At 37.8% G+C, this 26,028-nt stretch overlaps 2 protein-coding genes across 4 annotated transcripts; one reads left to right on the forward strand and one right to left on the reverse strand.

Annotated features, from left to right (window-relative positions):
• Positions 1-438: 438 nt before the first annotated feature.
• Positions 439-18,856, reverse strand: znfx1 (zinc finger, NFX1-type containing 1). 3 transcript variants are annotated; one of them, XM_016669708.1, is made up of 19 exons: positions 18,770-18,856; positions 15,699-15,795; positions 14,164-14,864; positions 13,802-14,033; positions 13,374-13,723; positions 13,105-13,284; positions 12,883-12,989; positions 11,187-11,425; positions 10,857-10,985; positions 10,493-10,641; positions 10,212-10,355; positions 9,975-10,092; positions 9,325-9,557; positions 7,998-8,137; positions 6,272-6,404; positions 5,945-6,112; positions 3,764-3,874; positions 3,536-3,631; positions 439-3,340 (listed from the first exon to the last, which is right to left on the reverse strand). In XM_016669708.1, exons 2-19 carry the CDS (start codon positions 15,742-15,744, stop codon positions 893-895), a joined length of 5,724 nt encoding a protein of 1,907 aa, XP_016525194.1. In that variant the 5' UTR covers positions 15,745-15,795; positions 18,770-18,856; the 3' UTR covers positions 439-892. The 3 variants fall into 3 exon arrangements, with proteins under 3 accessions (XP_016525194.1, XP_007548097.1, XP_007548089.1); XM_007548035.2 differs by lacking the exon at positions 18,770-18,856 and adding an exon at positions 16,469-17,682 and having other exon boundaries at positions 9,325-9,554; XM_007548027.2 differs by lacking the exon at positions 18,770-18,856 and adding an exon at positions 16,469-17,682.
• On the forward strand, positions 18,391-25,525 carry tbc1d20 (TBC1 domain family, member 20). Its single transcript, XM_007548048.2, has 8 exons — positions 18,391-18,837; positions 19,026-19,211; positions 19,414-19,494; positions 20,594-20,780; positions 20,887-20,988; positions 21,645-21,786; positions 22,562-22,740; positions 22,959-25,525. The coding sequence occupies exons 1-8, from the start codon at positions 18,786-18,788 to the stop codon at positions 23,221-23,223; spliced, it is 1,194 nt and encodes a 397-aa protein (XP_007548110.1). The 5' UTR covers positions 18,391-18,785; the 3' UTR covers positions 23,224-25,525.
• Positions 25,526-26,028: the final 503 nt, after the last annotated feature.

A 26,028-nucleotide genomic window follows, 5' to 3' on the forward strand; every position in this document is an offset into this window, starting at 1 on the left:
ACACTATAAATACTAAAAGAGTGGCCAGCTTTTAAAGTTTATTCACTGTTAACGCTACCCTGACAGAACATTTTTGTTGTCCCCCACCTTCAGATAGCAAAGTTTGCACCGGAGCTGTGCCTGTGACAGGGACACATTCATCATATAATAAAGTGATGCAAGCTGGTACAAGACACCAAAATGAAACTCAGCGAATATGAGTCGTGCATAGTGAAGAGGAACGGTAGTTATTTCAGGGTTATTTCTTTGGCTTCATTGCCAATGATATCGAGGCAAAGACACAAATGTTTCAACCCTCGTTGCAACTAGTTCACAGGAATATTAGAAAAAGGATGAAGAAAAAAATTACTCTTGCTGGGAATTGCATTACCTACATCTCAGAAAATAATTTCTATCCAAGAACATAATACATAGAAAAGAAAACAGAAATCACATAAATCATTTTTTAAATTTTATTTCTTATGAACAAACATGCTTAACAACTCCTCCATGTATACATTTTTTTGTTGTACAGTATTCTGCTGCCACCTATTGTTTGGATACATGACAGATGTTACTGACATAATACAATCATCCTTTACACTCATCTCTTGTTAAGCAACTTATATAGATGCATATTCTTAAAACAAAACAACAACTTGCGACTTTGGAGGAGCAAATGTTAAAACGCTTTTTTCGTGATTTAAAGCATGTTAAAAAAATTAAACCTAAAGACATTTTTTTTTTTTTTTTCAGAAGTAAATTTCATGCAAGAATAATGCTATATTGTGAATTATTCATGGACTTTTGTGAAGACTATTTACTAACTTATCTAACATAGATCTTAACACAAGTATTAACTAGTTTTTCTCATTTGAGCAAATACAATATCTGGAGTTTATGGCACTGCTTTTTAGAAGTCATGTGGGTCAAAGTTCAGAAGATTATTAGCTTCAGACCAGGCAGAATGCTGGGATCCATCCATTTCTGTGGCGACTTCGTTGCCACTGTCCAGTGTATGGTTTTGCCCACCAATAGATGCTTTGCAGTCAGGACATTTTGATCTCTGATTAGCTCCTCCACACTCTGTAATGACATAGACATGGCCATTGGGACATTTGTGCCAGTGGCCAGGAGGCATTCGCATTGCTGAGACGATCATCTTTCGCTCTTCCTCACTGATCCCTAAGCCTGTGGCTGGAAATTTTTCATCCAGACTCTTCAGGGCTTCTTTCACATTTACTTGATCTTGCTCAGTGAACTGGCCAGGCATTTCCAAGGCATGTCTGATTTCTTGAACTTCAGACTGCATTTTGCTCATCTGGTCTTTTGTGTCTGCAATGTGACAGCGGACATTGAGTTCAGCCAGTAAGTTGAGTCTCTGTAGCTCTCTCTGCAAATCAAAGACTTGTTGATCTGTGAACTTCTGGCTTGTGTTATTGAGCCAGGACATGAACTGATTGACACTCTGTCGAAACCTGTAACCATCTGTGACTAACATTTTTTCTTTTTCAACTTTTCGAAGCTTTGCAACTCTTATCAGAAAATCAATCTTGTTCTCCAAGATCCACAGATCACTTGCCGTGAGGTAAGATTTTTCAAGTTTTTGTTGGATCTCCTTATCCTCCTTTGGCATATATATTTGACCAATGTTCTGATTTTCATCCCACTGATTTTTAAGAATCCTTATTTTTTCCTCAATATCAGACTTTCTTCCATTTATCTTCTTCTTTACTATCTCTATCTCAGCCAAACTGCGGTTGATATGTGATCCATAGCGCAGATTCTTACGTATTGGAGTTTTACACCTGGGACATTCTTTTAGCTTTATGGCTACCTGCTGTTCTTCAGGTCCCTGGTTGACTTCAGACATCCACTGGTCCATAGCTGTGGATTCAAAGATGTGCCCGCAGTCCTCCAGCTGAATAAAACGAGCATCGGGTTCATCTTCAGTGCCAAAGAAAATCTCTGAGACGTCATCATGGTCACATAGGCGACATTTGGTTGGGCATTTGTCTCCACAAAGACCAATGCATGGGTGGCCACAATTTAGGGTCTTTTTACAAGGTTGAGTGCATGGTGGACGATCGCATGGCTCGTGGCAAAGCTTACTGCATTTTAGGTGAGGGCATTGCCAGTTACAGGGCTCAATGCAAGGAGCACATGATTGCCCACACTCCCTCATACACTTACTGTGAACACAGCAGTTCTCACAGGGTTTCCGACAGGGCGGGCAATCACGGGTACAAGGTTCTGCACACTTGTGAGAGCAGATCAGAAGACGTTCACATCGTCGAGGGCAGGGGGCGTGGAAGCGCCCCTGGTAACACCTGCTACACGTACCGCGACAATCATGCCCACATTTTAACTGGTGCTTACATGGTGCCCTACATTCAGGCTGCACTGTGCTTGTTTTGTAAAAGCATGGTCCTTGCTGGATGTGCCCACAACGAAGTTTTAATGTGACTTGCACTATGCACCTTGTGCTGCAAGAGCTTCCACAGACTGAATCGCAGCGATGTCCACAGGGAAGCAACTTCTGGCAAGGCTCCTCACATGTAAATGTCCCTGGATCCTGGTAGCAAGGAACCATTTGTGTGTGCTGACATTGAGGTATGATCTTCTCAACCTTCACCGGACATTTCTTTGGACATTTTTCATGACAGGTAAGTGTGCACTTGTGTCCCTTATCACATAAGATCTTCTCACACTTCTTGGTACAGTTAAACTCCTTGTGCTCTGGGTCATAAGGATGACAGGCTCTTGTACAAACATGGCCACAATCCAAACGAAACTGGCAAGGTTGGGTGCATCCCCCCTCAGGCGCTTCACTGAAATGATCTGCTTTAGAGGCCTCGATCTGTCGATTTGGATGATTCTGGCAGCACAGCGTCAGAGCTCTCCCAACCTGCTCCTTCTCCCTCAAGGTGTGGAAGATGTTGCTCCACAGTTCAACTCTGCTAAGGATCTCACTGTTGCCAATACAGTAAAGGCCTTTCTTAGCACGTGACAAAGCGACACAGACCCGATTGGGAATGTTCAAAAAGCCAACTTTTCCTTGCGGGTTGCTACGTACAAGAGACAACAAAATAATGTCATTTTCTTCGCCCTGATATTTGTCTACCACATGTACTTTGACCCCCGAGAATTCACTGGCAGGCATTTGTTTCCGCAGGCAGTGAAGCTGGCCAGTATAGGTTGTAAGTATTGTAATTTGTTCTGGTTTGTACTCTTGGAGGAGGAGGTACCGGCACAGAGCAACAACAAACTTTGCCTCATGAATATTCTGATGGCTTCTTCCATCTTTGATCTCTTCCTCTAGGTGGTTGTGTTCCAAAAAGAATAGATTTGTGTTCAGGCCCTGTTAAAATGAAAAGGAAAGCAAATTTTATGATATTCCCCAGTATACAGCACATTGCATGTCAGTTTCACTCAACTTAAAATTGTAGAAAATGTCTAAAAATTACAGGTATCTTTATTCATGAGGGTTAGGGATCATAAGTTCATGGGTTCAAATAAGCATAAAAATTAATGCAAGTGAAAAATGCTTCAGTACCTTGATGTTTTCGTACTCGTATACAGAGGGATGGTTCTCCAATGCAGAGTAAATGTGTGGGGTCAGAAGACGAGCAATATCCGGCCTCATTCGATGCTGAAGAGTAAAATACAAACAAAAATTAAGATCACACTGCAGCTGGTATCGAAAACTGTTTCAAAATCAAGTTCAGCTAGTTTTTTGTTTCATTTACATCAGAAATGAAATAATAAAGTGCGAAAAACAAACCTGATAGTTGAGTCTCACGTAAGGCAGTCCCATGTTCACCAGCCTCTCAAACATAGACATTTCCAGGTTGAAGTTTTTAGCAAGCTCGAAAACTGTAGCACTGGGTCTCAGCTAAAAAAAAAGAAAAAAAAAAGAAAAAAAAAAGAAAGAAAGACAAAGATAAAGAAGATAACTTGTAAATCTTTATCTTGTACACTTTTTATACAAGTTCCTGACATTTTAAGGGATTTTATCTATCTTTCCTATTCAGTTTTTAGTTAAACTTGACAAGTTCCGTATCATTTCCATCCATATATCTCATCTTCATCTATTTATCAAATTGACTATTTTTTTTCTTGGTTGGCTCTGTTCCATATTTAATTTACCTTTCATCCCATTAGTACTATTTATCTTTTATATTTTATATATACAGATATTTTAGAGCTTGTCTGAAGCCAAATGTAATTTTATGCTTTACTTTATTGGTTTTATCATTACGTTTTTAAAGTACAATTTAAATATTTTTACCATTCTTAGGTCTGTCTCTGCATTCCCCGATCATAGTAATGATTGCCTTAAAATTTAGAGTTTATAAGACAATCATAACTCCTTTGTCAAGTCAATTTTTTGATTTTTACTTAGTATTGTGTTTTCTGGCGTGATTGTTAAATTACTATGTTTTCTTGTGCCTTTGTTTTTTTTTTTTGTTTTTTTTTGTTTTTTTACAGATTTTTGTTGGCACCAATGGCCTTTATTTGACAATAATCTGACAGGAAAGGGGCAGAGAGAAGGGAGAAAAAACCTGCAACAAAGGAAGCAAGAACGGGAGTCGAACTCTGGATGGCCACGTCGAGGTCTGTAGCCTCTGTATTGGGTGTCTACTCTAACCACTGAGCCATGTTCCATGCCTTTGTTTTTTTTGTTTGTTTTTTAATGAGAACTATTCTTAGAATAAAATCAGATCAATTTATCTGATTGCTTAAATTGATTTTGTTTAAATCAAGTTAAGCGTCTCCTGTTAGCTGTGATAAGATCCACATGAACAATTTGATTTACTCTGCTGGCATCTTCAGTTGAACCTTCCACATAACTCCATCCATCCATGACTTTTATAAGTGGTCGATCACATTACAGTCGTTTTTAGTGAGGACTTGTTTGAAGCTTTGTGAGTGCAAGTGAGAAGAGCACTAATCCTAGAGTTGACATTATTGGTACTTTGTGTGTTGGGTTGACAGCAAAAGCAATATAAAAGGTATGAAAGTGTATTTCAACTCTCTTTTCTCCACTGTTTTGCCTGTGAGTGTTAATCTAAGTGTCTGTGTATGCAATCGCAACCTAATTTAGCTGGAGGACAGCGTGTGATTGTGCCAGTACAGTATGTGGGAGGGGTGTGGAGGAGGCAAGACGAATTCTAGTAAAAATGGGAAGCATTGTGTTCTGCTCGATTCAACACCAAACCTGTGATTAATGAATAGCACAACAATGCCAAAACTTATTTTACTGGGAAAGTGTGAGCCAGCTACTTCCATTACATGCATGGATTCAGGTTTGGCTTCTGCGAAAACAAGAGTCCAAACGCAAAGCTGCAGATGATGTCAGATAGTTTAAACCCACGGACACAGAAGATAAACTCCAATTCAAACAAACAAAAAAAACAAAACAAAAAAAAAAAAATCCATTAATAAACTGGGTAATATATGCCAGTATTGGTTTACAGCCGACTGAAGTTACACAGCAAGATGAGAACTGGACAGAATATTTAGACGTGATAGAACTGTGTGTAGTTGTGATCACATGCCACAGATTGCTAGACAGGCTGCCTGTCCATATGTGCTTGGCAGGCCTTGACAAGTTGTTGTATAATAGTGTACTGATGTCCAGAATATCACTCCTCACAAATCTCTTCTGTCTCCAGTAACGGTTTGCTCAATTTTCTTTTCTTTCTTTTTCTTTCTTGTTTTTTTTTTTATTGGAATTTCATTTCTGCCATATCCTCAAGGAACAAAGAACATAGGGAGCAGAACAAACACAGTAAATCATTTACAGCAATGCCATGAATAAAAATTTTATCCAGACATCTACATGGGACAAGTTCAATTATGTAACAGCACCTTGGTAAAACTGTGCATCAGCAAATACAAATCTGTGGCGGCGAGATTAATTAGAAACAAGATCCCTAATTGTTTGGGAAATTGCTTGTACCTGCTGGTGGTCTCCAATGAGGATGAGGTGTTGGCAGGCTCTGCTCAGCGTAGTGATGGTGTGGGCTTCCAGAACCTCTGCAGCCTCTTCGACAATCACAAGACATGGACGTACTTCCTGCAGAGCTTTACGGAACTTGGCTGCCCCAGTTGTTGTCATGCCAATAACCTAGAACGAAAATTGTTTAAGCCCGTCAAATCACACAGCTAAATAGAGTTAACTTCCGTGGTCAGGAAAGCATTTATTTTGATAACCTTCATATGGTGTGCCAGCATTTCTACAGGAAAAAACGTGTTTCAGCTATTTCACGATCAAGTAGTTCTGTACCGTTGCTTCCCTGAGGACATGAAGGTTTTCCTGTCGTTTAACATCAGCCATTCTGTCCACTGAGTTTTGATACGCCTCCTCAGACTCCAGGGCTTTGGTACGGACCTCTATTCTGTAGCGCGAAACCCACAACCTGCAAACACAGGTAAACACAACATTAAACCTTCAAGTTCAACAAGTGTTCAATGTTTTTTTTTAACTATTAGGGATTCCTGCGGATTAATTTAGATTATACAAAAAGGCAACAAAGTACACTGTTGAATTTAGGAAGATAAATAATAATGATGCCAAGTTTTTAAAATAGCTATGTATAATATTTAAAAATAAAAAGATAGTTGTTTTGTATTTTTTGTATGAGGTTTTGATACTGAAGGAAAAATGTTAAGAGAAACATCAGAAGCCATTTTAATATTCATAATCATAAAATTATATTTATCTTAAGCTGAATTAAAACATTGAAGAAACTGGAAAAAAATAGGAGATCCAGGATATTGTAATTGTGGACAAAAAATATTTACAATATCAACAACTTCACAAATAATATCAAATAATATTTAAAATGGTATAAGACATGTCTAAGTTTGCTGTGCAACAAGCTAAAATTAAATAAGAAAAAGGTATCAAAAATAAATCCAAATGGGAGTGAAATTATGTAATGAAGCAGGTACAAATGAATAAGCTTCTGGTTTTCAAAAGACTGCCCAGAAAAGCCATGTTTGATGCTTAAAGCTGTAAATTATCTTTTGTTAGGTTTTCTCTCCTCCTGGGTTGTGTTTGTTAGTGGTGAGGAAGTAGGTTAGACATATTTAAATAAGCATGTGATCACCCCTAAGCCTTTTAATTTATTCCATTATACATACCTAAATAATGGACACATAATGATCATACAGTAATAATATTTATTATAAGATGACTGAATTAAAATCCTACTACGACACTGTTAATAATAATACATATTTTTTTCAGGATCACTTTAGTTGCTTTTTAACTAAATACCACAGAAGATCATATCAACAGATTTTGAAAGCAAACTATAGAGGTAGGCTTGCAGCCGTTTTCTGTCTACATGAAGAAAAAGTGCATGTTCACTGTTTGTAATTAGAAATGAAAATCAGAAAAAATGAAAACAGAAGATGTGACTCCTGTTTATTGCTTTTGTGAATAATTCCAAATGAATCCACAGGGAATCATATCAATTTGAACTATGAAATGTGGCCTTGATGAAAAGTCAGACTATGTCTACGCAAATAAGTTGGGTTGTGTTATTGCATTCTGTAAAAACTAGTTGCAATGTGGCCAAAAATCATTGTATAAAAATAAAATATATTTTTTTATGGATTATGCATGGTTTTATACACTCTAAATTACAAAGAAATAGTAGTTAAACAATTACAAAATGATGTTGGATTTAATGAACATTATGACCCCAAAGTCATTTTTCCTTAATAATTAAACGCTTGCAGTTACAACTTGGCTCTGTGGGAAACATTTTTTTTACATATTATTTGACTTAATTATTTGACTTAATTAAACACTTCTGGGAACATAATTCTTCTGCAAGTTTGGTTAGAAAGTAATGGAAGCAAAGCTGGACATTGAACAAATTGAAATGGAGGGCAGTTAAAATAAAATAAAAAAATAAATAAAACATTACAGAAACAGGTGATTAAAAGTAAATAAAGGCACATGGTGAACAAAAGAAATGTAATTAGAAATGCAGATTTACCTGTAAAGTCTCCATCTGTCTTTCAGACTAAGACTCCAAACGTCAACAACATTCTGCTCCTGCTGGTCAGTCATAGTCGAGCTTTTCCCAAGTTCCTGTCTGATTTTTTGCTTCATCTTTTTCCTTTGGTGCCCTTGCACCTGGGCAGATAAGAAGAAGTCAAACTTTTATCATCATATTTTCAGTTCGTTACAGTTAAGTTATTAACTTGATTCTGTGGCTGTTTTTATTGATTAACTGAAACAGCATTGTGCTGAACAGTTTCAAAAGCTTAAGTTAATAATTTTGAAGGGATGAAATTACACATAGGAATCTTCTTGACAGAGAGAAACTTACGTGTGGTACTTGGAATAATAAAGTTGCTCAAGTAAATCATGATGCAATAGTCATTTCCATTAACCCGTTTAGTCCCACCGGCAACAATTATTGCCAGACATTTTTTCTAATTTCTGGAAGCTCTAAAAAAATTGTTTTGACTTTTCGCAGCTAACTGAAGTTTTGAAATAAAATAATAGTGTGTCTACTCTAAGCAATATCGATTTCATGTATCTAGTGTGAAAGGTCACATGACCAGACCTCTTTACTTCCTGCATGTAACTTTGGAGGTAAATGTCAGTCACAAACCTGCACAAGAGGAAGTCAGTAAAATACTTTAATAAACACAATTAAATAAAAATATTTTGAACATATGTTCTTTCAAGTGTCTTCTACTGATTATATAAAGGAAATTGTATCCCTTCTTCCATCTTTTGGTCATAAAAAGAGTGTAAGAATGAGAACAGCTGATGTATCCCTACCGGGTCTTAGGTCTCCTCTGTTCTAATTAGACAATCACTACCTTGTTATACTCGAGGTTTCTCACAAAGAGTGTAGGAACCAACATTTCTGGTTTGGTTCAGCAGCATTGTAACTCTTAGGATGTTGACAAGACCTTGAGCATAGAGGAGGGCTCCATCCTTATCTCTAAGCCCTCCCTAAGTTCCAGCAGAATGAAAATACAATGAACTTCACATAAATGTAGTCACTCCTGCAAAGGCTTTTTTTTTTTTCCCAAAGAGAAGATACTTTCAAATTCCACTAACAAGAATGCAACCGGATAACCATGGGAAGAAAGTGGTAATGCTTAAAAAATAAGGAAATATGCCCATAGCTAAAAATGAAACATGTTGAAATGACTTTGGAGTTGTTTTGATATTTTGACTTCCCAGTGTACCTGCTGTACCTGAAAGCAGCATGAGCAGCTGTTTGGGCTGATTGGATGCTACAGGAAGCCGTTCAGATTTTTGCAGTATCTGCATTGCTTACATCGAGTTCATTGAGTGCTTACCTGCCATTCTGCTGTGTTCTGCTCAGCCTGTATGTCTACGTTGTCCAGGTTCATAGCCAGCATCAGTTTTTCCACTTCCCTGACGTCCTCCTCCATGTTCCTTTTCTTCTTGTCATCTCTGCCAGCTCTGGGACCAATTGTCCAGCCATCATCAATCATCCGCTCTGCTTGGATCAACTCAGCCTCCTCTTCAATTTCAATGAGGTCTTCTTCCTCCTCCATTGCTTCCTCTGCTATACAGAACACAATAATAACATATTGGATGAGAATCAGGAAAGCAATATTTGGTTTGGGCACCAATGTAATGCTATAAAATAATAGGTTTATATTAATGACTGTTGAACAAAGCAATATAATGCAAAAGACAAGGCTCCACCACAAAAGTACTTAAAGAGCAAGAGAAAACAGTTATAAATTAAAAATATTATAAACATATATTTTCATATTTATGTGTTGTATGCTTTATTATGCAAATTTAATATTATTGTCAAATTGCTCAGCTTACTTATTTTGTTTTGCTGTCAAACAGAATTCTTCTGATGTCTTTCTGATCATTTTAATGTTATGGAACCCATATGGATTTCATTTAGCAGGTTGCAATGCCAGTCACCAAAAACCTATATACTATTTTCACAGTTCAAAAGACCTACCTTCCTTTCCATTTACAGTCTCTGGCTCCCTCTGCTGGAAGTGAGTCGATCCCAAACCCAACCAGTCCATCATCAGATTGGGGGTCTTCTTACTCCAGACCTCAAAGCCATCCTCCATCTGCAAGCAAGACATTTGTAACTCATTCCCACATGGGTTTCCGGTTTGTTTCAGTTTTCACAAGAGTAAAAGAAAACAACAGCAACAGCAACAACAAAAATTACTTTCTATTGACTCACAGGTGGGGAGTTGAGATTCATCCAATGTCTTCCTAACATAAATCTCTCGAGGAAGGTTTCACGCATCACACCTTTGAGAGAACACTCTAACTCCAAGCTGCGGCTTTTGATTGCCCTTTCCTCGTCACACAGTTGCCTGTAGATCTTTAAAAATAAATAAGAAGTACAAATTATTGCAAAAAAAAACAAAAAAAAAAACAAAACAACTAAAATATGTTATTTCTTTAGTTCAACCGCCATACCTCCTCACACAAAAGTTCAGAGGATATTTGAAAGCTCACCTGATTGTATGCAGTACGAAGGTGTGACGGTAGCGTCCGTTTGAAATGTTGTGAGTGGGTCAACTCACGCAGATTGAACTGTTTCAGGATCTCGCTGTTGCTGCGACCTCCGACTCGTACAATGCCGTTCTTCAGAAATTTGTGAATTCCTAAGGTGCAAAGGGAAACCACAGGAATTATTGTTAAACATTGTTTGACCTAAGGTGTGATTTAAATGTCAATTTCTCATTGACTTTTTTTTTTTTTTAAAGAAATAAATGTTAAGTATATTTACATTATCTTTACTTGTTATATTGATATCAGTCTTTGCAGGTAGATTTAAGCAGTATGGGAAAATATATCTGAATCCATTATGACTGGTTACCTTCTAGGAACTGATCCAGAGCATGATTAGTATAGCAAACAACCAGCATTGGAGCTGAATGAACGTCGTTCCAGAGATCCTTATTGGTCAACAGAGCCTGAGCAATCTTTAGGCCAACATAGGTTTTTCCTGAAAGGAAGAAAAGACACAGATTGCACTAATTTAGATACATGCTTGTGTTTCAATATTAATTAGCGCAGCAAAGTGGCATCCTCATAACAACTTCTGCAAGAAGAACACAGCATTTTTTGCAGTAGAATAAAACCAGAGCCTTTTAAAAAAAATGCCATTATAGATTAAGGCTCAAGCAAAATGTTTTAGGCTTCTCACCAGTGCCAGGTGGTCCTTGTATGATTGCCAACTCCTTGGTGAGGGCAAGCTGAAAGGCTTTCATCTGAGATTCATCCAAGCCCAATTCTTCCATGTCAGGCCAGGCATTTACATCCAGGCTGTTAAAGGGCCTTATGCTCTTTTTGTGTTCAGGTTTGGCAACGTGTGAGAGGTCATAAACACCCTGCCTTTGTAGGTATGCTGGTGGTGACACATCAGTGGAACACTCCACAATGTATCTGAAAGCAAGCATATCCATATTAATCCAACTGGCTCATTTGAAATGTTAGGCCTTTTGGTATGTGTAGCAAGATGTTGCAAATTTTCTATAAGTCTGTTGCGAAGAGAAGAGTCTCCTTTGCAGCTATCAGTTTGGGTAGCGGCTTAAGAAACAATGATTTTAAAAGTTAAACAACGGACTATTCTGGAGTTTATTGTGCTGAGAAGGATTCTTCATAAAATGAAAAGGAACACCAATAAGCTTAAGCACTCCTCTTCACAATGCTGTAGCATTGTGGGGGTTATCTTCAGTCAGAGGCTTCTTCAAATCTGCTAGAGCACAGACCACAAAAGGAGATCAATCTTGACCACAACTATAACCCTTCTATGAAAACAATGGCTACAAAAACACTCATTTGAAAATATGCTCTCATTTGAAAATATGCTCTCATTGTTTGTTCTCTCACCTTGTTTATCTGTAGGTGCAGTAATGGCTAATTTTAAGTAACATTATTCATCTATCTTAGGTTTTAGAGCTCTTTCCCAGGAAGAAAGATGTAATTACTAAACATGTAATATACTGAAATGGAGGATTAAATTGGTTTGTGAAAAAGGCAATTTAGTGACATTTCCCCCAAATGGTTCAAAGATTTGTTTTCACTCAATGACCTAAACAATGAAGTCCATATTACCAGCTAGAGAGCTAATGGATATTTATACTTAACATGAAATAGTAGTGATGTTTGCAAAGAACAGAAAAATGGGCTGAATTGAAAAAGCCAATCTCTTGTAATTTAAGAATTACAACAGCCAATGAATTTAATACCTGGGGGACAAGCAACATTATATGATTCCATATGTCATAGAGGTCATCATATGTTGTAACTGATGTGGTAGTTAATACATTGAATGACAATTATCATTACACCATCAAGGTGTGCAATTTCAAATGCGCAAAAACTTGTTTGGATGCAACTCTGCTCGCAAATGGTATTTTCAACCACTTTTATGAACTTCTAGTGTTATTTATGCTCATACCTGATATAGACCCTAGAGCCCAAGATACCAAGGCCCATGGAGAGTGGTAGAATTTATGTGATGATGGAAAAAATGTCATGGATGGAGAAAATTTGTGTAATCAGGTGTTATAGAATAAAACTGCAATGTAGTGTTTTCTTATTGCTGTACAACCCTAGTTAGAGTTGTTGAATACATAGCTGAACCAAGACTATTACAGAAGCCAGTCCTAAGTTCCATTTAAAAGGTTTGCAAACAACAGTTTCCACAAAGTTTCAGGTTACATTCTGGGCACTTATGAACTAGTGTTACCAAGGAGTTAATTAATTTTGCAAAGCATGACAAATGTACTTTCGAGGGGTTAGGTCACATAACATTCTCAAATATATTCTACGTATTCCAGCTGCTTTAAAAGCACAATGGAATTCAAAACTCTTCCACATTACACAAACGGCATTACCTCTGAAAGGGCAGATCATCCTCAGTCTGCTCCTGTAAGCCTTCCAAAACATATCGATAAGCCTCAAAGTATGCAGTCGTCTCAACCATCAGAAACAACTGATCTGTCTGTTAGCAATAACAACAAAGGAGACATGATATAGTATCTATATTACAGATACCACATGTACAGATACCGTATATAAAACCAAGTTATGTTCTTCCTAGTGTCTTTCTGCCTCACCTGTATTCTGGCCAACTTCACCCTACTTTCCTCTGTAAAGGTAATCTGGACCTGCCCTTTCTCCAAGTACTTTGGGTCCCGATCGGACACTGTGGCAAACAAGAAGCTCTCAAAGTTGTCATATGACAGGCAGACCAGGGAACCAAAGAGCAGCCTCTTAGAGTTCTGCCAGCGCACAAACTGTAAGAACAAAAATAAAAGCATTATTAACAGCCTTGTTTATAGCTTCATTTTGATGGGAGACTGACGAAGTCTATCCAGAGCCTCACCTTCAGTGGCTGAACATCAAACTGGACAATGTAGGCGAGACCAGTCTGCGTGCACTTGGGCACCACCAGGTGTGTGTCAAAATACACACGAATGTCATCGAAGTGCTTCATCTTCGCTGGGTTGTCGTTCCTTCCCATGGCCATCTGGTTCTGGAGCAACTGTTGAATTCCCTCACGAAGCGGCCGCACAAAGTCCTCTCTAAGCAGCCGGAAGTGTGTATCGAGGTAAAGGTGGGTGTTTGTATATCTTTGGGAAGTACGATTAGGTCTGAGAAACGGTTTGTGGTTCTGATGGAACTCCTCAGGAGTTGGGTAGAGTGGTATGTTTCTGAAATCTTCCTGTTCTTCATCTGTGGCAGAAATGTAAGCACTTAAACACAGAGAAATATTTTACAGCTAATCATGTGAATATCCTAAGGAGGCCTTACCTTGGTTATCAGAATTAGTCAGAAGACCATAAGTGTCCTTGTCTGAACGGAGGGTACCTTTCCTCGATTTCTCCTGGAGATGAGCTATTAGATCCTTGAGATTTTCCATTTTTTCCTCTACTTTAGGCAGGAAGTCTACACCTGATGCCCTCAGGGTGTTTATAGAGCCTTGGAGCAAAGTCACTAACATATTCACTGTATTGACAGAGCTTGCGGGGAATATACTGATCACCTAACAAGCATAGATGATAAACAGCTCATTAGGTAAAAGTATTTTATTCTGTTCAATACACTGAAGAATTTCCTATTGCTAAAAATGATTTTTCTTAAGTAAGTGGCATATTGTTTCAAGCAGTAGTTACCTCTAAAAGAATGGCTGTGATGTGTTCCAGATGCTGTGGGAATTGTGCTCTGCGGGTCTGGTTGGAGTCAGACATCATGCCTCCCACATAGTGAAGCAGGGTGATGCTTAAGAACTTTGACTCTTTTATGACGTTAGCCAGGTGCTGCAGGGTGCCTCTGTCTGTCCTTGAAGTGAAGGCTTTGCTCACCACCAAGCAGATAAGTTGGACAAGGTCTGGTCTCATTGGTGTCTCATCAAGCATCACTCGAAAGCCAGGATTTGAGGAGAGCGTAATGGCCACAACAGAGGGTTCCTGTTTGGAGAGGTCTTCCAGTGTTTTATAACCCAGGTAACGGAAACTTGGATTTGTCCCATCTCTGTTCTCAGCCCTGCCTTCCCTTCTGACTCCATTGTGTCCTCCTCTCCTTGCACCTGTTCCTGCTGCCCCTGCTCTCATTCCTTGTCTTTCAGCACCACCTGCCTGTTCATTTCTGCCTCCTCCAAGCCTCAGCCTTTCACCACCTCCCCCTCTATGTCCACCTCTCCATCCTCCTCTTGCTCCTCCTCTCTGTCTGTCTGCATCTATTTGACCGGGCCCCTGACTTCGTGCTCTTCTTCTGACCTCTTGCTCTCTCACTCTGTCTCCCTGAAATCCTCCTCGTCCTCGTCCTCTTTGTCCATGTCCATGTCCATTTTCATATTGGCCATTTTCAAATTGACCTGAGAGAAGAATAATAATGCCATAGTGAATGTTTTTTTTATTTTTTATTTTTTTGCTATTAACAGGGGGTCTATGCATCGTGCACTGCAAAAGTATGCATTCTCCTTGAACTTTTCATTAACCTACCAACATAGAACACAATTTTGGAACAGATGGAAAGTACAGTTTTCAAAAATATTCACTATAATCAGAACATGTAGGCAATGTAATTGCATTAATCCCCTTTTACTCTGATACCCCCTAAATCAAATTGTATGTAACAAAATCTAATTACCTGTTAAAATCTACTTTCTTTATCACTAATACTGTTCCGTATAGACCTCAGAGATGTGTTAGAGTATGCAATAAAGTATTATAACAATCAAGATAACCTAATGATAAGACAGATAAAGTTGTGAAGAAGTTTTATGCTTTATAAAACTAACTGGGATTGCGCAAAACTCTCAGCAACATGACACCATGTGTAGAGCCTGAATTACAATGAAACAGTGAAGAGCAACGTGTGGCAATGTCCAGTCAAAGTCCAGGCTAAATGCCAATTGAGGATCTGTGCTAAAACAATAAAACTGATGACAGACTTCACACATTGAATATGATTAAATTCTACAACTATAAATGAGCCAACCACTTCAGAGTAAAATATTTTGGAAACCATCTATTTTTCCATCAGCTACACACTACTTTGAGTTTGAACATTAAAATCCAAACAGATACATTAAAGTTTGTGCCTATAACATGACAAAATGTGAAATTCTTGAGGGAGTGTTGATATTGCTTCAATGCACTGCACTGTATGTGTTATTCTGACAGGTATACTGATGGAAATAACTAACCATTATGAGTCCCTCTTCTGCCTGACCTAAAAGTCGGCCTTTCCATGGTATTTCATGTGGTAGTTGTTGATTCCTATGCAGGTTGTACAGGATATTTCTGAAACAGAAAATAAAGTGGAAACAGATATAAACACCACATCCAAGTGAATTCCTAAAAACAATGAAATACCTGTGCATATCCAAAGGAATACAGATAACATGCATTTCTTCACTCTCAGAATCAACACGAATTTGAAAGATCAAAATAATGTTGCAGTCAGATAAGAGGTAGAAATTACATTATGTATGTCCATTCCAATTAAAAACAAACTTTATAGGCTGCTTCTCAGTTAGAGCAAAATGTGTGTGTACATTTCAGTCCCGCACAATATTAAAGTAATTAAAATCAATCTAAAAGGTCTTTGCAGAACATTTTCTTTGCAGTAATTTCAATTTGAAGCCTTGTGTTGCATTAATATGAACTTCAGTCAGAGGAAAGTGCGCCATCTTTAGGATGTCACTTCATTTCCGCGTTGGTGTAAGTTTCCTTTCTCTCGAAACTGTGATGGCCTTGACAACAAAGCATGTTATGTTAGCAACCCCCAGCACAGACGTCTCCCCAAATAAGTATTAACTCAACGATCTATATGTAGTAAGAACACCTGTTATTCATTCATAAGTTCTTGATAGACCTGCAATTGAGTTAAAATTAAATTAAATATTTATTAAGTGGTAATTTACAAATATTTCCAATAGATATACAGAATAATATTAAAATGAAAATTACTCACCTTTATTCAAATGTCCTCAATAATACATTACAGTACTTTATCACTAAAGTTGTCGAAACGTAAGAAGGTTCAGTACACCGGTCGCTTTATCTGGACGTCCGATATCTGACTGCGCCAGCTGTAGGCGTCTTTTTAAATACCTCTTAGTTTCCGTTTTCGTTTCATCAGAACTACGCCACCCCTAGAAAGCGCTGCAGGGGAAGGAACTGTGACTCATCTTAGTCAAATGGTACTGACTAGATCCTGGTGACTGACTGGTTGAGAGTTTGTTTAAGGACAGATTGGAGAGTGTTGATTATTATGACAAGTCGACGCAATTTCTAGAGAAGCTGCGCTAGACTCTGCTGACATATTTATCTGAAACTGGTGCTACTTATAGAATTATTGTAATTTTATTTTAGAATAAGCATCGTAAAACACCCATAAATTTGAAATGCGACATTTTAGGATATGAAATGCAAAATAAAACCTGGATAAAAATACTTTCCTTGCTGTAATTTTACACTTATCCTTATTGTCACTGGCTCCTCACTATTTCGGAGAGCAGAGCAGCGGTCCTTTTTTTTTAACATCACAAAGGTGCGCTTCTTCTGGACGTGACTAAGCCCTGGTCTTGCAGCAGGAGGTCTGAGGTTTTTTGTATGTTTTTCATACGCTAATTTACATGATCAGTCATTACATGGCTTGATCAGTTTGCTTTATTTAATATTGCTCCTCTCCTTTGCCCAACAAAGATTTCCTCTCCAAGTGCACAGTATGGATAAAACGAATGCAAGGCTGAATGCCGCCCAGAAGTCACGACCGGAGCACACATTTCCCAGCATTATAAATCTTGCAGTAGAGGAAGTGATCTGCATTGAGATCCTGGAAGCATGAAAATCTGATAATCTCATATGGTTGAATAACACCACGGGTGTAGAGAAACAGAGTACAGCAGACTGTTTCTGAGGAAACCGAAACAAACGTCACTTCCTGTTGACGTTCTCACAACAATGTGTAGAGTTGTGAGTGTTGAGATCCTGCACCTTGAGTTACTTCAGCATCAACATAACAGGGTCCTGCAGATTATAATGGAGGAACTAGTGTCGCTCCACTCTGATGAGTATTTGTTTTGGTGTCACTGCAGGAACATTGCCATAAACTCCTCCCAACGTCGGGGCAATGGTACCGCAACATCAAAAACGAAACAGAACAGACTGTTGCATAACTGGCTGCAACAAGATTATAAAGTTACCAACTATGCTGTTATCAAATAATAATAATAATAATAATAATAATAATAATAATAATAATAATAATAATAATAATAAAAATCAACTTCCAAAAACAAATCAATATTTTTATGGTGAAATCACATTCAGGGATTTTTTTTGTCATGTTTTTAATTATTTTCCACTTACTTTACTTGCATTCTGTACAGCGAACCCTTGATCAGTATTTGAGAGAAAAGTGAAGGGACTGAAGTGCCCAGATTTAACAACGGATATTTAGTGATAAATGAATTATATTAATTTAAGTCATAGCAATGTTCCTTGCACAACTGCTACATTGGCCTGCAAAAAAAAAAAATTAATTTAAAAAAAAAATAGAGCCAAGCATACTGACTAACAGAGCTTATACAGTGTAAGACCAATAAGGCAATATGTCTTTATTGGGCATTTTTAGATGGAAAACTACATCATTGGGTAGTTTAAAATTCTGAATTGTAACCAGCTGTACACTTGACATTATTACACCTTATATGATTTATCTATTGACTTTTTTTTGTTTGTTTTACATTTAGTTGTGGTCTTATTTTACATAACGTGTAATGGAACTGAAACACATACCCTGATTCGTTTTGTTTTGAAAAAAAATATATAAAAAATAAAGAAATAGAACTCCCTCCGCCCTACTTTTAGCTGGGTCATTCTCCGGCTGACTGGTAAGGAGCTGACTCCGCCACTCAGCTGGAGCAGACGTCATCATTCATTATTAGCAGGGAAGCTAAGGCTGATGCAGATCACTTCCGCCAGTGTAAACATGTAGCGGTTTCTGCGGTTCTTATGTTATATTTCTTCCAGCCAGCGGTCTAAAGAACTGATGGCCCTTTTAGTGGAAAAGTATCGTTTATAGAACCAGACCAGTGCGGTGCCAGCTTCGTTACTAGCTAACACAATAGCAAGTCAACTGTCAGGGGCCGTGTTTTTATGAAGGCTACCGTTGCTAACAACGGCTATCTACTACAGCAGGTATAAGAACTGTAACAGGGGGGTTAGTCAACCGAAAAATGTCAAGAGATGATTTGCAATAAGAACTCACCAAGAAGAGGAGAGAAATGAGGACGACTAGAAGTGATCGCTCGTCGTCGCCGATGAATGGAAAGCAAGGTACGTGGAAAACAGTGTATTGGGTAAAGTTAATTAAAAGACTGCCAGGTTGCGACTACTCACGAAAGCGGTTATAAGTCATCAGTTCATAACTTGTTAAAACATAATCTCTCAATTCTGTTTGCAGTTGTTTACTATTGATTTTTAACTGTAACGTTGAGAATAGACGCTTTTTTTTTCTCTGGTAGACTGGGAAACCAAACGGAAACGGAAAATTGCAGACATCACCCAGGCCCTTAGTGTGGATCCAGTGGACGTAGCAACGCTGAGGAGGATGGCAATCAGTGAGGGGGGATTGCTGACTGATGAGATTCGCTGTCAAGTCTGGCCCTGGCTCCTCAACATCCCACCTCACCTTTTGGATCAAGAACCTGGTACAGTTTCTTGCATAGCTCTTTATTTTTTTATATATATACAAATGCATATGAAAAGCAATTTTGGATATACATTTGTTCCCTGCACCTGAACAAACTTCCGCTGTTTTTATTTAGCATGATGGCAGTTATTTTCACATTCTGATCAGGTGCAACTTCTCCTCGCATACACTGTTTGCTAATGGCAATTTGTCCTCTCCAGAAAAAGTAGAGCGGGAAAACAATAAGGATTACAACCAGGTCTTGCTGGATGTTCAGCGTTCTCTACGAAGGTTTCCACCTGGTGAGTAGTTTGCATAAAAATAAAAAAAAGAACTGCTGTTACTCACTGCTTTGCAGTATGTCCAACATGTGGGGTGCTTTTATTAGGAATTTAGGAAGATGTCATAATCTCATGCAAATTACTGTTAAGGTCCTGGAAATTCTTCTTTTTTTTTTTTTTAGGGTTTAGGTTGTTAAAGAAACAAAACTTTTTTATTATTACTAACTTAGAGTATCATATTAGAATTTGATTGTGGGATGCTGTAAGGTTTTTACATTTTTATATTCTGCTCACAAAACACCTAAATGAACTAAAATAAATAAATATTCTCTTGAAATTAATGCAGTCTTACAAATCTTTGACCTTACTTGCTGACCTGGAGTGTTCAGCTGGCAGTCAACACTGATGTCGTTTTTATTGGATGCACTTTGCACTACAAAAAATTTGCCAAGTCCTCTCACAAGTGATTTTCTAAGTAAGAACTGGTTGTGAAACGCTGTGCTTATGTTAGTTGGCCCTGCAAAGGATTGTCTAATATCCACCAGTCTGAGTATGTGGCATTGTTGATCACATACCAAAGTTTAGTATTTGTTATTGTTTGTATTTGTTAGTATGCAGGTGAAAGTTTTATTTTTTTTCAAGTAAATGTTTTAATGTAGCACCTGCTTGCACCAATGTTGTCTCAAGGCACGTTTACAAAACAGACAGTTTAATCAATTCTACAGTCAAATTCCAAGTCAATTACATACATTTCAAATTGATCCCAGTCAGTAAACTAAGTTTTTAATTTATGAACTGCCCTGTTTAGATTACATTGTTTTTTTCAGCGCTAAGGTTAATACACTTCACTTTTAATGCAGCCTCAAAACCCATTTCAAAAAGTGCATTTTTTAAATGATTTAAATAGAATATTATTAAACCATATTTGTTTCACTGTCTTAAAAAATCTGCTGATAAATGTTAGCCTCAACAGATTTTGACTGGTTTGTCCTAAAATATATATACATTTTTATTTTTAGTTGCCCTGATGTTTTAAATATATTAAGATATTAAAAAAGCATCAAGACTGAAAACGTATAACAGCTAGCAGCAACATTTTGTCTTCAATGCGCTTGTGCAGGTATGCCAGATGAGCAGAGAGAGGGTCTTCAGGAAGAACTAATTGACATAATTCTGAGAGTTCTGCAACGTAATCCCCAGCTGCACTATTACCAGGGATACCATGACATTGTCGTCACCTTCTTGTTGGTCGTGGGGGAGCGCCTGGCAACTGTTCTAGTGGAAAAACTCTCCACACATCACCTCAGGTACATGCCTAAAGCAAATTGGTCAGCAGCTTGACTTCTGTTAAGATTATCTTTTAAGGTTATATTAGACTTAAATCTGAATTCTTTGTTTTGCCCTCTATCACAGGGACTTCATGGACCCCACCATGGACAACACGAAACACATTCTTAACTATCTGATGCCTATTATCGAAAGGGTCAACCCTGAGGTGCAGGACTTCATGCAGCAGTAGGATTCCTTGTTATTTTATACTTAGCTATGACTGATGATGCTGGCTCTGGTAGATATTCGAAAAGCAAAATCCTCCAAAATGTTCATGGTGTAGAAAGAGAAGGACGATGCATGCGCAACTTAAAAGAGAAGAAAACATGAAAAATGTATAAACACTTTACTTTAGACAGATACGACAGTTTTGCAGGGACATAAATCTATCAGCATCAGATGGAATTTTGCAATCCCTGAATATTAATCCTTATTAACATGTTCTGTTGTGAAAAATCCAGAAGTAATGTTCTATTTTTTTCCAAAAAAAAGCTCACATAAATGTTCTACATTAATATACACAAACATTGTAGTCTCTGCGCTCTTTAACAGAACACTGATCCTATTATGATAGCTTAACTTTGGACTGTAAACAGCACGTCATTAAGTCCTTTGCTTGGCCCGCTGATTCCATTGATGGCCTTTTGAACTGACTTTCTCTGTCTGGTCTCCTCATGTAACCTAAAATTTCTCATCATATCTTATTGTTTTTTGTTTTAAAATGAATATTTTTAAAACCAAACAACAGATTTGGTAAAAACAAATCTGTAGTTAAGAAGCTGTGAATTATCTCAGGCTTGTTTGTAAGTTAATGTCATTGTAAGTCTTTTATTAATTCTCAGGGCTGAAGTGGGCACAGTCTTTGCTCTCAGCTGGCTGATAACCTGGTTTGGCCATGTGCTCTCTGATTTCCGTCATGTTGTACGGTTGTATGACTTCTTCCTGGCCTGCCATCCACTGATGCCAATCTATTTTGCGGCTGTGGTAAGTTTCCTCTCAGGTCTACTTAATTGAATATTTCATCAGAGAAAATATTTTTGATACAGAAATATGAAAAAAATAGGAATGTACAGTATATGCTCTCAATACTTAGTTTGGGTCCTTGTGTATGCATTACTACATCTATGCAGGGTGGCATGAAGGCAGTCAGTCCATGGTGCTGCTGAAGTTTTATTCCTTTTTTTTTTCTTGTTTCTCTTTTCCCATCACATATTTTCCTTCCACTTAACTTTCCACTTGTATTCTTAGGTACAGTAATTATTTTTTTGCATCTTGTCATTCATGTGTAAGATGTCAATGGTTGTCTGCTGAACAACTGTCAGATTTGCGGTCTTCCCCAGGATTCTGTAGGAATACGGGATACTCTAATTTGTTAAAAACCTGTTTATTAGGATTAAGACATAATCATTACATTTACAAGGGGAAAAGATTCTACTCTACTGAGATGCTGCTGTGGCTTAATCAGATTTACAATTTGGCACATTCCCACCCCCATCTTTGATACAAGGAGAAATAGTCCAGTGCTGATGTGATTGATCCCTTAGGAGCAGGGTCGCTTTAGCCCTGTCACATCTTGATGTTCGACATGTTTTGTTTTTCCTCGAGATTGCAACTAGTTTGGCAAGCCCGATTTTTCTCTGAAATGTTGTTGCAGCTTGTTGCACCCCTGACGGCAGACTCTTTCACTCAATGGCACTCACAGTAAATGCTTGCACTTGTCACGATGGCCCTTGAGAAATGAATGTGTTATTTGTTGCAGATTGTGCTGCACAGGGAGGAGGAGGTGTTGGAGTGTGAATGCGATATGGCAATGGTCCATCACCTGCTGTCTCAGATTCCCCAGGATCTGCCATACGAGACACTGATCAGCCGAGCTGGAGACCTCTTTGTCCAGTTTCCTCCCTCTGAACTGGCCAAAGAGGCAGCTGCACATGAAAGGTAAATTAAGTCCTTAGGGCTGATGCTTGTAAACACGTTACCCTTACAGGCTGTTTCTGCCGTCTTTTATTTCTCTCCTTTACATCCCCTTTTAATATAAAGCACAAATTAAAATGTCCTTTGCTTTTCACCAACAAGCGTAACTTGCTGTTCTTCTATTAACTTCTTCAATGTCCTTTTTTTTCTCCCCCCTTTTCCATCTCTATTTTCCTCCTAAGCATGGCGACTTCTACCTTTAAGGACTTTGAGCTTGCATCTACTCAGCAACGGCCGGACACAGTTCTCCGTCGCAGACGCAGACAAAAGCAGGGTTCTCCAGAGAGCTCCACAGCGAACCCTGTCATGACTGTGGCACAGCCTTCAACTGCCCGGCGCTTTGTCAGATTGGCAGTTATGGGTCTGACTGTGGCTTTAGGGGCAGCAGCTCTTGCTGTGGTTAACACAGCTCTGGAGTGGGCCCCCAAGCTGGACTTGTTTCCTTGACCTACCCTAAAACCAACATGACATCTTTTCTCTCCTTGACTGGTGGATCCTTTCCTAGAACCCTCTGAACACTTTTGGAGTCTAACACTGTCTGGAGAGTGCTAACTAAGCTGAACATCTTAACACTCCTCTGTTGTCGTCAAGGATGCGACCAAACATCCCGCTCTGAGAGGAGTTCATAAGTCTGTGGCAATTTATGAATCCTTAAAAGGGCGTGTAAATTTAAAAGCTGCTGACGCTCCTAAATGAAGAAATTCTCCATGTTAAAATGAAGAAAATATTTCCAAGGACTGTTGTTAATTGTGTCATAATTAAAGTTTATTTATATTTTGTAATAGGATGTCTGAATTAGTGTTTCGCTCACTGAGATTTATGGTGAAAGCCTGACTCACTACACTTGAAACTTGCTGCCAAGAATGAGAGAATGTGTGTTTGTGTGTGTGTGTGTATGTGTGTGTTTGATTGCAACTCATTTGTTATACGCATTTGATACCTGTACTGAGACCAACTTGAGGATCCCCTGTATTTAAACAACTGTAAAATTTGAGGGATGTCAGTAATTTTACTGGAACACGAAACCATTTTAGGGTCGTCGTTTTATGGGTTTTAGTTTCTTCGTCCTCTCCGATTGTTTTTCCAATTATAGAATTTGGATCTTTTTCTGTAAATGCAACATCTTCTAGAAATGTCAATCTTCTTTGTGCATTTTAATTAAGGATTGTGGCTAAGATTATCCTATTTTCATATAAAAAATTAATACAAATGGGTAGAAGTAAAGGAGTCTAATTAACATACGTCAATAATATTATTGAAGGTTAACGCCGGAATCGTAGAATTGGCTTTTACAATCCGGAAATAAACAGTGACTTAGCAAAGAGTTGCAAGACAACCCAAATATTTAGTAAAACAGTCTTTAAAATGGTTCCTCTGAGACATACCCTATAATAGCTATTCACTCTTCTCTCTTTTTTTTGTTTTCCTCTGGGTAAGTGTGCACTAAGGAGGATAAATGTCTTTGCGAGGTATCTTTAAATCCTCCTCTGTAAATAAGGAGAATTTCTTAAAGTGGCTAGAGCAATCAAGCTGGTCTACCTGTAAAGTGCCACCCTTTCCTTGTTCTTTGTAGTGGAATAAAATGCTCGAATCATGTTGCAGAAATGCAGATGACAAAATCATAGCACATTTAGATCCTGAACAGAATGGCATTTTAATCCCTACATTTAAGCTTTGTACTATATTGACTGAATTACATCTGTCCAACTTAATTAGAGAAAGCTTCCACACTTGACTTTAACTTTTTCGTTGCAGAACGCAGTATTACATTTTAAATCTAAACCAGCTGAGCAGCACACTTTGCTATTAAAAAGGATTTGCATTTAAAGTAGCTATAAAGCAAACGTTAAGATCTTGGAACCATTGTTATTCTGCCTATGATCTCTAAGAGGATTTTTTTTTTATATCTCTTGGAAAGCTTGGCTATGTGGATTTTGCTTTATGCTGCTCTTTGGCTATAGGTCTGAAACTTAAGTGTGTGCCTGAACACAGAAGGATGTGACAAATGCATGCCAAATCATAGGTGAACTGTACTGACATTTAAAAAATGGCTTATGTCTGGAAAAAAAAATACTACCTGTCTGGTTTGTCAGAAATGATTTTCTTCTGATTTCTGGTATATAATTTCACTTTCAAACATACTATAAGCTTTATTTAAACACATGACACTTGGTAAATTTTGTTTCTGAGCGTATAATGCATTCATGTTGTCCAACCTTTTCTATTCACCTTTTTTAAATGGTGAGACTCCATGGTTTGGGAATCACATTAAAAACTTGTCTTAACAGAAAATTAGAAAGATGTCAAGTTGGTATATCTCTGATCTATGTAATGTTTTTTTTTTTTCCTTTAATTATAAAAAATGATGGTTGCAGAGTGGTGAGTCACCTACATACTTGTGATGGCATATTGTTCTTTTAATTAAGTTGCAGAAAAGCAAATCACTCAACATTTATCACTCTGTATCTGCATTGTATTTAAAAGATTAATAATCCATAGTATGAAACACAGCTGGAAATGGCTCTAAATTCCTAAACCATACTGAAGGTGACCTGACACAAAGGAATCTCTTCATGAAAACACCTGCTGATCAGTATCATAAAGGATCACTTGGTTACATAAAACGCCACTCAGTGGAATTTATTTTCATTGCACTAAATGATGTATCTGCCTTTTGATTATTTTGTTATAATAAAAACTGGTATACTAATGTTGTTTTACTATAGGTTGATAATAAACTTGAGTGAAAGTGTTTTCTGTATTTGAATTCTTTATTCGGTTAAAATATATTATGCTTTTTTTTATGCTGGAATAGTTTTTCCATTTTAAAACTTGTAGAGCATGAAACGTTTTAAAAGTTTTGTTAATTTTAGATAGTTGTGCAGCATCATTTCAGAACAAAACTAATCTCAGGGCCCTTATGCTAAAAGTGGACAAGTTTAATGAAAAGAGTTAAAGGGTTAGAAATTCCAAAATATATAGTGAAGTATGCATAGAGGTCTTTTCTGATTAGATTAATTCCACCCTATGTTCTTCTGGACCCTAAGAATAATTGAACGATACTAGATTCCAGCAAGATTAAAAACCTAGTTGGTCATCCTATTGTTATCCACCTTCATTGCTCTGGTTTGTCTCACAATATATGAATCTGACCTCCAAATAAAAGAGGCTTCTGTGCCTTGCTGTAGAAGGAAACTTCACCAATGTTTGAATAAGACTAAGTTTTCTTTTTCTTCTCTAAGCATGCCATTG

This window comes from Poecilia formosa, unplaced genomic scaffold (genome assembly GCF_000485575.1).
Source record: "Poecilia formosa unplaced genomic scaffold, Poecilia_formosa-5.1.2 Scaffold2, whole genome shotgun sequence".
In the NCBI taxonomy this organism is placed as follows: Eukaryota; Metazoa; Chordata; class Actinopteri; order Cyprinodontiformes; family Poeciliidae; genus Poecilia; species Poecilia formosa.

What these genes read in the sequence shown, in the direction of transcription:
- znfx1 (XM_016669708.1), bottom strand. Translation starts at nt 15,744, where the DNA reads ATGGAAAGGCCGACTTTTAGGTCAGGCAGAAGAGGGACTCATAATG. An exon ending in TCATTGGAGACCACCAGCAG is followed by an intron (nt 3,875 to 5,944) that starts GTACAAGCAATT and finishes CTTTTTTTTTAG; the next exon opens with CTGAGACCCAGTGCTACAGT. An exon ending in ACGAGTACGAAAACATCAAG is followed by an intron (nt 3,341 to 3,535) that starts GTACTGAAGCAT and finishes TCATTTTAACAG; the next exon opens with GGCCTGAACACAAATCTATT.
- tbc1d20 (XM_007548048.2), top strand. Translation starts at nt 18,786, where the DNA reads ATGAGGACGACTAGAAGTGATCGCTCGTCGTCGCCGATGAATGGAAAG. An exon ending in CTCTCCACACATCACCTCAG is followed by an intron (nt 20,781 to 20,886) that starts GTACATGCCTAA and finishes CCTCTATCACAG; the next exon opens with GGACTTCATGGACCCCACCA. An exon ending in GAGGCAGCTGCACATGAAAG is followed by an intron (nt 22,741 to 22,958) that starts GTAAATTAAGTC and finishes TTTCCTCCTAAG; the next exon opens with CATGGCGACTTCTACCTTTA.